This window comes from Arachis stenosperma, chromosome 2, assembly GCF_014773155.1.
Source record: "Arachis stenosperma cultivar V10309 chromosome 2, arast.V10309.gnm1.PFL2, whole genome shotgun sequence".
Taxonomy (NCBI): Eukaryota; Viridiplantae; Streptophyta; class Magnoliopsida; order Fabales; family Fabaceae; genus Arachis; species Arachis stenosperma.
The window spans coordinates 63,076,684-63,088,320 of NC_080378.1; the positions used below are offsets into that span (position 1 = coordinate 63,076,684).

Sequence of the window (11,637 nt, forward strand, 5' to 3'; positions counted from 1 at the left end):
TACAATTAATGTGATTGATTCAAAAATTTGAAATTTGTTATTTTCTTGTTAAGAGAGGTTCAATATTTAAATTCTAGAGTCATATCTTTTAGTTTCTTGTTAGTCAAGTAATCAATTTTAATTTTAAAAATCAAATCTTTTCCAAAATATCTTTTTCAATCATATCTTTTCAAAATATCTTTTTTTAGTAATATCTTTTTCAAAATTGATTTCAAAAATATTTTTTAACTTCTTATCTTTTCAAATTTGATTTTCAAATCTTTTTCAACTAACTAATTGACTTTTTGTTTGTTTCTTATCTTTTTCAAAACCACCTAACTACTCTTCCCTCTCTTTAATTTTCGAAAATCATCTCCCTCTTTTTCAAAATTCTTTTAATTAACTAATTCTTTTAAATTTTAATTTTATCTTACCTCTTCTCTTAATTTTTGAATTCTAACTATAATTTAAAATAAAAACAAAAATATTTTCTTTTTCCTTTTTAATTAATTTTCGAAATTCTCTCCTTCTCATCTCCTTCTATTTATCTATTTATCTACTAACACTTCTCTTCTACTCAAAATTTGAACCCTCTCTTCTCCTCTTTGTTCGAATTTTTCTCTTCTCTTCTTTTATTCTCTTATTCTTCTACTCACATAAAGGAATCTCTATACAGTGACATAGAGGATTCCTCTTCCTTTTCTGTCTCTTCTTTTTCATATGAGCAGGAGCAAGGACAAGGACATTCTTGTTGAAGCAGATCCTGAACCTGAAAGGACTCTGAAGAAGAAGCTAAGAGAAGCTAAAGCACAACAATCCAGAGAAAACCTTACAGAGAATCTCGAAAAAGAGAGAGATATGGCCGAACCCAATAATAATGGTAGAGGCGCAAGAAGGATGCTTGGTGATTATACTACACCTACTTCCAACTTTTATGGAAGAAGCATCTCAATCCCTGCCTTTGGAGCAAACAATTTTGAGCTGAAGCCTCAACTAGTTGCTCTAATGCAACAGAACTGCAAGTTTCATGGACTTCCATCAGAAGATTCTTACCAGTTTTTAACTAAGTTCTTGCATATCTGTGAGACTATTAAGACTAATGAAGTAGATTCTGAAGTCTACAGGCTTATGCTTTTCCCTTTTGCTGTAAGAGACAGAGCTAGAACATGGTTGGACTCACAACCTAAAGATAGCCTGAACTCTTGGGATAAGCTGGTCATGGCCTTCTTGGCCAAGTTCTTTCCTCCTCAAAAGCTGAGCAAGCTTAGAGTGGATTTTCAGACCTTCAACCAAAAAGATGGTGAATCCCTCTATGAAGCTTGGAAAAGATACAAGCAGATGACCAAAAAGTGTCCTTCGGACATGCTTTCAGAGTGGACCATTCTGGATATATTCTATTATGGTTTATCTGAGTTCTTTAAGATGTCACTGGACCATTCTGCAGGTGGATCCATTCACCTAAAGAAAACGCCTGCAGAAGCTCAAAAACTTATTGAAATAGTTGCAAACAACCAATTCATGTACACTTCTGAGAGGAATCCTGTGAGTAATGGGACTCCTCAGAGGAAGGGAGTTCTTGAAATTGAAGCTCTGAATGCCATATTGGCTCAAAATAAAATGTTGACTCAGCAAGTCAACATAATTTCTCAAAGTTTGAATGGATGGCAAAATGCATCCAACAGTACTAAAGAGGCATCTTCTGAAGAAGAAGCTTATGATCCTGAGAACCCTGCAATGGCAGAGGTAAATTACATGGGTAAACCTTATAGAAACACCTATAATTTCTCATGGAGAAATCATCCAAATTTCTCATGCAAGGATCAACAAAAGCCTGAACAAGGCTTTAATAATGGTGGAAGAAACAAGCTTAGCAATTGCAAGCCTTTTCCATCATCTTCTCAGCAACAAACAGAGAATCTGAGCAGAGCCCCTCTAGCTTAGCAAACATAGTCTCTAATCTATCTAAGGCCACTTTAAGTTTCATGAGTGAAACAAGGTCCTCCATTAGAAATTTGGAGGCACAAGTGGGTCAGCTGAGTAAGAAAATCACTGAAACTCCTCCCAGTGCTCTCCCAAGCAATACAGAAGGGAATCCAAAAAGAGAGTGCAAGGCCATTGATATAATCAATATGGCCGAATGCACAAAGGAGGAGAAGGACGTGAATCCCAGTGAGGAAGACCTCCTAGGACGTCCTCTGAACAAAAAGGAGTTCCAAACTGAGGAACCTAAGGAATCTGAGGCTCACCTAGAGACCATAGAGATTCTATTGAACCTCCTTTTGCCATTCATGAGCTCTGAGAACTATTTTTTCTCTGAAGAGGATGAAGATGTAACTGAAGAGTAAGTTGCTCAATATCTAGGAGCCATCATGAAGCTGAATGCCAAGTTATTTGGTAATGAGACTTGGAAAGGTGAACCTCCCTTGCTCATTAGTGAACTAGATACATGGGTTCAGCAAACTCTACCTCAAAAGAAACAAGATCCTAGTAAATTCTTAATACCCTATACCATAGGCACCATGACCTTTGAGAAGGCTCTGTGTGACCTGGGGTCAGGCATAAATCTTATGCCACTCTATGTAATGGAGAAGCTAGGAATCTTTGAGGTACAAGCTGCAAGAATCTCATTAGAGATGGCAGACAAGTCAATAAAACAGGCTTATGGATTGGTAGAGGACGTGTTAGTGAAGGTTAAAGGCCTTTACATCCCTGCTAATTTCATAATCCTAGACACTGGGAAGGAGGAGGATGAATGCATCATCCTTGGAAGACCCTTCCTAGCCACAGCAGGAGCTGTGATTGATGTTGACAGAGGTGAACTAGTCCTTCAATTGAATGGGGACTACCTTGTGTTTAAAGCTCAAGGTTATCCTTCTGTAAACATGGAGAGGAAGCATGACAAGCTTCTCTCAATACAGAGTCAAACAAAGCCCCCACAGTCAAACTCTAAGTTTGGTGTTGGGAGGCCACAACCAAACTCTAAGTTTGGTGTTGAACCCCCTCATTCAAACTCTAAGTTTGGTGTTGGGAGGTCCCAACAATGCTCTGAAATCAAAATCAGATTAACAAAATTTTGAGTTAGTAATTCTAAAATCAACAATAATTAATTAAAACAAAATTAAGGCACCAAATTGTACATATGAAAAGGAATATATAGTATAACTAATCCAAGTTTGCAAAACTACTATATAGATATAGCAGTCCAGTTCTAAAAACTTTAAAAATAAAAAATTAGATGAAACAGCAAACAGGCCTTGAATCTCTTTTTCATTTCCTGAGCAAAACATTGGCATAAGTAGAAGACGAAATTTTTTTAATATAAGGGAAACCTGACCTGCTGAAATACTTTAAGAGTAAAGTTTTCAATTGCACGAAATACTTGAAGAGTAAAGCTTGGAAATGATTCCACAATGGCACCAAAAGCCCTAACTAAAGCAAGGTACTTTATTAAAAAACAATCTATAACATATAAATGAATCAAAGCCTCACACACAACATTATATTTGGAGTACTCATATGCACAATGACACTGCATCTATTCATAAAAATAATCATGGAAAAAGAAAAAAAAAACTAAAAAAAAAAGAAGAAAAGACTTGAAACTGAACAAATGGATTCATTCACTTTTGTTTTTTCCCATAAGAATAAGCCCTAAATCATTGCATCACACATTTATTATTCACTTACCAGCAGAAGTTTTCTCCAAAACTTGCAATTCATAGTCTTTATTTTGCACTTGATCTTGTTCTCATCCTCCACTGGCTTCTCCTTTCTCTTATCTTTTTTGAACCAACACTCTCCATACCCCGAAGATCAAAGCTTCCAATTGCACAAAATACTCAAAACTAGAGACAAAGAACCACAGAAATCTCCCAAAATAAAAAAAAACAAACAAAAAACCACAAATAATGTTGCAATTTATTCCCTCAGTCAGAGAGTAGTAAAGATGGAGCGATAATGAATCTGAATAACTAAATCTAATATATGATTTGATTAATCAGGAAATGAACGCATTGAACAGGAGGTGATCAAATCAAATATTCAAATTGAAGAGTTAAAATGGATCTTTGAGATGGGACCTGATAGGTGTTGTGGAACTTGTAGAATACATTTCTGTCTCTTCTTCCCTTCTCTCTCGATCTGATCTCCTTATCTGTCACCACCACCTTGTCGCCACCCTCTTTTCCTTTTTCAGTCGTATTTCTTTTCTTCACCTTCATGTTTTCTTCTCTATAACATTCTGTATTTCTCTTTCTTCCTATCGTTCTGTCTTTCTCTCTCCCTCACACTGTGAACCATGATTTTGAATTTGAATTTTTTCAAAAACCACCGCCCAATGCTTTTCTTATTCACGGGCTCATGGAACTGGTATTTTTAACTTTTTTTTTTATTTTGTTTTGCTCTTTTTTTATTTTGTTTTGCTCTGACACATGTCACTCAATGAAAGCAAACACTTGTCAAACAACCAACCAACTACAACTCTCCTATTATATATTAATAGATAGATGATTTATACCATAAGAACTTATAATACAATAACTAGTTGTAAAGTTTGAGAACAAAATACACTAATACTCTTAGAATTCATATCCATGTATATTTTAAACCTGACACTACAATCAATTTCGATCTATATGCAACCGTATACCAAATGATTTTAGATTAACATGAAATTTTATAAATGTGATCTTACTTATATAAATTTCTAATTCAAAGGCTCAGTTTTATAAAAACCTATTCCAATAAAAAAAAATCAGGATGTATTGCACTTTAAATCTTGGCAACTATGGCTTTTGCTTCATTTCAGGCACGGAGTAAACATGATCACATGGAATCATATGGTATCTCCGCTAAACAAGAACAACAATGTAAAAAAGTAGAAGATGAACCATAGGGTATCAAGCAATGCACAACCAAACTGTGTCTTAGAAGAAATGGCATTTACAACAGAAGTCAGCTATAATGATAATACTCGGCACCGGCTTATGATTGTTGCTATACAGTGTGTGCACTAATCATTACTATTTGTCCCGTTACACATTTAAGTAAACATGTTAACCTTCATTTGTACTATTGGATTGAACTCTCATAAAGTGATCATGTTGTTAAAGGGAGAAAATGAGTCTCTGATCAACTTCGAATCAAGTTAGTTGGACTCGCATATAATAAGAGCTCACTTTCTCCCCTTTCCAATGTTGTCACTTTAAAGGAGCTAAATCCTGTACTATAAGTCATATAGTTCTCACGCTTGAGAGGAGGTTGTTCCGTTTTTCTCCATTTGTCTTTGTCTGGCCCTCTCCATCTTTCTTCTACGCCATTCCTCCAAAGCTGATAATTGCAAATATAAAAAGGAAATCAAACCATTGGAAAGTGTAAATCTTTATTCAAACTGATAGAAACAAGTTGTTTGTTCCCTTTAAGCTAGTTTAGCAGGTTTAGGAGCAGTAGGCTAGGCCTATCTGCTGCCCATAAATACTAGGGATTAGTTATTTTTAGTCAGTCAGAGACAAATCTGTTCAGTTTGTTCGTTTAGGAGAGGGAAATTCTCTCCAGAGTTGGTTAGTTCCAACCGTATACTTCAATAAGGGGACTGTGATTCACAAACCCTAGTTCATCAATAAAATCCCTAATTCTGTTAGATTTCAGTTCCTATCAACAGGTATCAGAAGCCCATGGACCCTGGTACTTGTGGTGTTCCGCAGCTCAAAAATGGATAAATAGGTATTTTGTAGAAGAAATGCCAGCAGACCAATGTGCATAGTGTGAAAAAACAATTTAAGCTTTGTTTATATTAGCACTAGTGAATGTACCAGGCTTCGCACAGGAAGGCAGAACCAACAATACTTCATTAAATGAACGGCTTACCAGTTGAAATAGAGAAGCGAGTACTTTAATCAAGAAATTACTGCATCCATGAAACATATAATGTAAGTTATGGCCATATCTGACCACTAATAATGAAGTTCGTCGATAAAGTTGGTGTTACATTAAGACTTATAAATAGATATCAAAGTTGGCGTTACTTTGTTCATATTAGCATTACACAAAAAAATAAAAAGACAAAAGAAGAAAGTTGAAAGAAAAAGGAGGTTCAATAAAGTATATATCCTTAGCACCACGAAAGAAGAGGCTGATTTCAGGGTTACCCTCCTATTTGGATAATACAAGTTTGTTGGTTCAGTCGGCAATCAGCTAGAGTTAAGACATATAAAATGAAATCAGCATTTTGGAATGATAACAAAGGCACCATTGGCTGTCTTTGTAACAGAGCCAGCACAGCAAGCACACTGAAGCTCAGGCTGCATTTGGAGACTGTAAAACTTGAGAAGGAGAAACAAAAATATTTTTGTTCCAAGATGTGTCTTTGTATTCTCTGATCACTAAAAACATGGGAGCAATAGGGACAGATTTTTTTCGTCTCTATTGTCTCAATATCTCCATGTTTTGTATCCTAAGACTGTTACCAAAAGGGACTTTAGAGCCTCAGTGGTTTGGAGTAATATGCAAATGAGAAAAAACTGTTGGGATTTATAGAGTAAAAGATTCAAAATATTTCTGGCGGAAGATGCATGTCTAGCCAAGTCCATGTTGAAAGAAAAAGAATACACTAAATTGTAGAAACTGAGTAACTGATCATTTGTTTAACAGTAAATATGTATAAGCCTACAAGGAATTTATTATTCCTAACCGTATAAGCTTTACTGAATCAATAAAAGACCCTCATGCATATGTCAGTTCAACTCAATTTATATTTTTCTGACAACAGAGAAGTGATGAGCATCACATATTCGGAGTTCGATCTTTGAACATGTGCACATATAATAAAGTAGAAATCAAAGTAGATTTACAAGGAGAAAAGAGAGATACCTTTCAGGCTGGCAGCGTCATTTAAGGAACGGATATCTTTTAACCTTTTAGACAGATCAACTGCAGCAGTCTGCTTCAAGTCTTTCTTCTGTGCTGTTTCTGATTCAGTGTATACATCCTGCTCAATCTCTCTCACCTATGAAGGAAGACATTCACAGTCACAGAGAAATCATTCGTGTAAAAATTCAGCATAACCGAACCTCCGGTATTTGAATAAAACATTTCTGACCCGTTATCAGCCCCTCAAAGGAAGTCAAATGACACTTTTGCAGCATTTAGTAACAAATATTGGCCCACTCAAAAGTTTAATAAATCTTATTTGCTAATTTTTTAAGGTAAATTTTAAGTTATAACTAAAACATGAAAGCATTAGTACTGCCAATTTTCAATGGTAAAATCCAAACTGCAAAATGCAAAAATGAAAATGCTTAAGAGGATGGGGATTCTTGTGTGTGAACTTGTAGCCATGTTGAAAAAGTTAATTATAACACTTATCTTGAAATACCCCATGGCCACACGTAATTATGGATAAAGTGTGACTTTTCAATCTAGATTCGGATAAAAAGGGGCAAATTGGAAATCTGAGTATCTGATTAACATCAATGAGGATTTCACATGACAAGCTGCAGAACTACAACTCCACAATTTCTCTTCCAGTGACCAGACTTTGTCCAGGAGAAAAATACAGGTTTAGTTTTTCATGAGGCAGTAGAATGACAATATAGCGTCATGCTATGGGACAGTATTACATTCCTCCGTTCAAATTCACATGCTCTCAGCAATGAAGCAAAACCCTGAAAAATATGGCTGAAGAAATACAGATATGGCAAGTTGCTTAATAAAGTCCAGTACCCTGAGAAACAACTATATGGAAAGTGCTTCTTGAATGACTTGAAAAATGACCCCTAAAAGGTTGACAATGTTCTCGCTAAAGAATGAATATTTAACAACAAATGAAGTATAATGTTTGTTCTAGAAATCAAATCTGTTAGGAGAATAATTATTTTCAAATAAAATTCCTACTTTGGCCATCCTGGGAACAAGTTATGCTCAGAAAATACTATTTAGCAAGAAACACGATAAATAAACAAAACCAATTTGAAACTCACTCTCTTTATCAACTCCAATGGTAACATAGCAAGACGAATCTCCTCAGATTCCTTAATATAACTCAATTGAGCTGCAATTTATAAGTGAAAATTATATGAGCATTTCATAATTAGAGTCAATGTACAATATAAGATGCCAAAATTTTCCATGCTTGAGAAATAGTAAAACTCCCTTGGTATTTCTGCCAATTTTTATTCCAGTTCGAGTATCCTTCTGCCAATTATTACACAGGGCTCATACAACTTCATTGCAAGAATGTGGAATGTGGACTCTACATCCACAATTAAAGGGATTGTTTGAGGGAGCATTTCCACCATTCATATCAAATAGCTAAAGATTTCGAGACATTTTGATTCATGACAACAACTATGTTTAATAACAAGTTTCCTAAGTATAAGTATAAAACAGGACAACCATAAAATTAAATTGCAGTATGCTCACACCAGAAAAAAATAAATAAATAAAATTACAGCATGCACCACATCTTATAATTTTAAATGGATTGATAAGACAATTCTACACAGGCTAACCAAGTTTATTGGCTGTACCATTTTTAATGCCTAACTATAGTAATTTCCCGACTTTATTCTTGATAAGTGTATCCAATGGATGTAGAAGATGCAAATAAATTTAAAATTTTTTGGCCATCGCAAGGCAGTCAACAATATGTGGAATAAACTTAATACGTAACACTGATTCATAAGACTTGGATTAGCTGAAAAAGATTCATTTCCGGAATGTGAGAAGAAAATAAAGCAAAGGTTAGGAGAGAGGTCTGGCTTGCATATAGAATGAAGTGGTAAATTGTATTTCCAACCACCATAATAAGAGTCTAATTACAAATTTTGTAAGTCACACCTTTTGTACAACGCTATTGTCCAGGATGACCTACAATGCAACCCTCATAGCTGATAAGAGGAAAATGGAGCAACCCTCTTTGAACAACGTATCATACACGGTACTGAAAACTGCATATTAAAACTCTCTATTTTTTCTCTGTAAGATCTTGTTCTTATTTTGAATGTTCAAATATTATCAATTGAGATGAATTATTGATTGAAACTCACATCATATCGCGGGCAGCAACCAAATAATTGAACGACAACACTTTTCCAATAAAGTTCGTATTCCAAATTTGCCATTGGACCATTCGTCAATCAACCGAGTTATAAATACCAAATATAAAATTCTCAAATCATTTAAGAATTAAGATAAAAGTAGAGAGCCCGAAATCGGAAAAAGAAAACTCAAATTAAAAAAGAAAAAGAAAAAAAATCCGTAACTATTTAAAAGAAAATGTCAAATTCATAAGAATATGGAAATTATGCAATATCCATTTGGTCAAGAAATTAAATCTATGGAACATTCGACAAAATTAGGCAATAACTACGATCCAATCGAATTCAAAACGCTACAATATTCCACAAGACAACCGAATTTAAGAAAGAGAAACTAGCCTGGGTTGGAATTAGGTGAGGAGAGTTTGTTGCGGGTGTAGGAAGAAGTGAGGAATCCATGGAGCAAGAAGAGTGCAGTGATTACGTTAATGAAGCACACCACTATGGTTGCGTTCCTGAAGGAGAACCTGAGCCTCCACCATTGCTGCCCCTCCATTTTTGCTTTGCTTTTGGGATTACGGCAAGTGCTCCAAGATTTTCCTTTTACCCCTAAATTCACGGCATCACGCCGAGTGATGTGTAGGACCCGAGTCTAACTGAGACCTATCGCCACTACCTGTGGGAAAGAAACTAGCTAGCTACCAGCCCGGTCACTCTTTCTAATTAGGGTTTCAATTCTCAATTTCTCGTTCAGAACAACTGTGTTTGTAAAGCCGGTAAAGGTGAGAATTAGAATTCTCTAGACAGTTTAATTCTTTTCTTTAATTTGGAACAACAAGGAAAAAAAAATTAAATTATTAATTCTTTATTTTTTCTTTTTACTTGAAAGTTCTAATTTTCATATTTAATTGATTAAAAGAGATTTTTAAAGCCAATAATTTTTAATATTTTGTTATTATTTAATTAGTATAAATATTAAATTATTTTTAATAAATAAAATTTATTAATTTATATATGTAAATTTTTAAAAAAGTGAATACAAACTGTATTAATTTATATGTGCAAATTTTTATAAATATAAATACAAACTATATATTTTTTATATATAAAATTTTATAAATATGAGTGTAAATTATTGTTAGTCAAATACTGATCCAAAATAACAATATTTACTAGTTATATAATATTATTGAACAAATTTCAATACAATTGAGAATTTAGGTGATTTGACTTGCAAATCAATTCTCATCAAATTTGCTTTGAATTTTAAAATGTTCAAACATTCTTATTAAAATATAGCACTATTCCTACACATGATAATACATAAATAGATAAAATATATTTTTTGTCTTTAAATTTTGTTAAAAAATTAAAGATATTTCTAAATTTGAATTTATTTTAATTTTTTTCTAAAAATTTATAATTTGTATCAAATTTATCCATAATAGCTAATTTTTTAAAAATTTTGTGAGCAATTCAACAATAATTTTATACAAGCAAAATCAAACATAGTTATTATACATTATTATTAGATTGATAATAAATTTTTTGAAAATTTAGGTGTCAATGGCATATTTGATACAAATAAAACAACTTTTGAAATAAAATTAAAATAAAATAAAGTTTTGAGATATTTTAAAATTTTTAACAAATTTTAAGGATAAAAAATATACTTTACTCTATATCAAAATATATAAAATGTTGTTTTTTAAATTTTTAAACAAAAATATAAATAAGAATTATTGTTATAAAAATTTTACCAAGTCAATTAATTCTAAAGTTTAACTACTTTTAATATTAAAAATAATGAGTAATTATTTCTTATCTTCAAAGTAGAACAATTATTTATGGATAGTAACATATAGTTTATGACTAAATTAAAATATTTAATTTATTTTAAAGACATCTCAGTAAATAATATTGGTAGTTGAATTTATAGATATTTTCTCATGATTAACGAGTAAAAGCTCTTTTTTGTTATGTTAAAACTGATTTGAGTAAGTATAATTTAATATGAAATAATGCTTGCCCTTAAAACTTATTTTTTATCATGGCAAATACTATTATTAAGAACCGTCTTTGTTAAAATCTATTTAGGATTTTTTTATTTGTTAGTACTATATTCAATTCATTCCAAGAATAAAAGTAATATGACAAATGTTACTAGTTAAAACTTACCAAATTATTTTGCCTCTTCTTGATTTGAAGTATTTGTATTTGTTCGAACAAAATCTTATGTCTTTTTCGTAGTTTGAATACTGATGAATTTATATTTGACGATAAATTTTGATTTGATTTGAGTGGATTTCATCATTTAAACTTATATTTATTCATCTAAATAGCATACTTTTGTGTTTTCTCTCCAAATTATATCTAATTGTGAAACTATGCTATTTTATGCTTAATTTAATCAATTTTATTCCACTTTCATTCCATTCGATACCTTGATAATTTTGATGAGTGATTTCAGGGTAATAGATTGGAATGGCTTGATAAGAGTGGAAGAAAAGCAAGCAATTGGGAGAAAACATGAAGAAAACAAAGGAGAAAAGCATTTTAGAGTGTGCACACGCACACTTTCTGTGCCTACGCACAAGGGTCAAAATCAGCACCTGTGCCTACG

General features: G+C 32.9%; 1 protein-coding gene across 2 annotated transcripts; it reads right to left on the reverse strand.

Annotated features, from left to right (window-relative positions):
* Positions 1-4,877: 4,877 nt before the first annotated feature.
* LOC130961138 (uncharacterized) lies at positions 4,878-9,791 on the reverse strand. Of its 2 annotated transcripts, XM_057886853.1 has the most exons (5): positions 9,414-9,791; positions 7,956-8,026; positions 6,847-6,982; positions 5,845-5,884; positions 4,878-5,307 (listed from the first exon to the last, which is right to left on the reverse strand). In XM_057886853.1, the coding sequence occupies exons 1-4, from the start codon at positions 9,568-9,570 to the stop codon at positions 5,874-5,876; spliced, it is 375 nt and encodes a 124-aa protein (XP_057742836.1). In that variant the 5' UTR covers positions 9,571-9,791; the 3' UTR covers positions 4,878-5,307; positions 5,845-5,873. The 2 variants fall into 2 exon arrangements, with proteins under 2 accessions (XP_057742836.1, XP_057742835.1); XM_057886852.1 differs by lacking the exon at positions 5,845-5,884.
* Between the last annotated feature and the right edge of the window lie 1,846 nt (positions 9,792-11,637).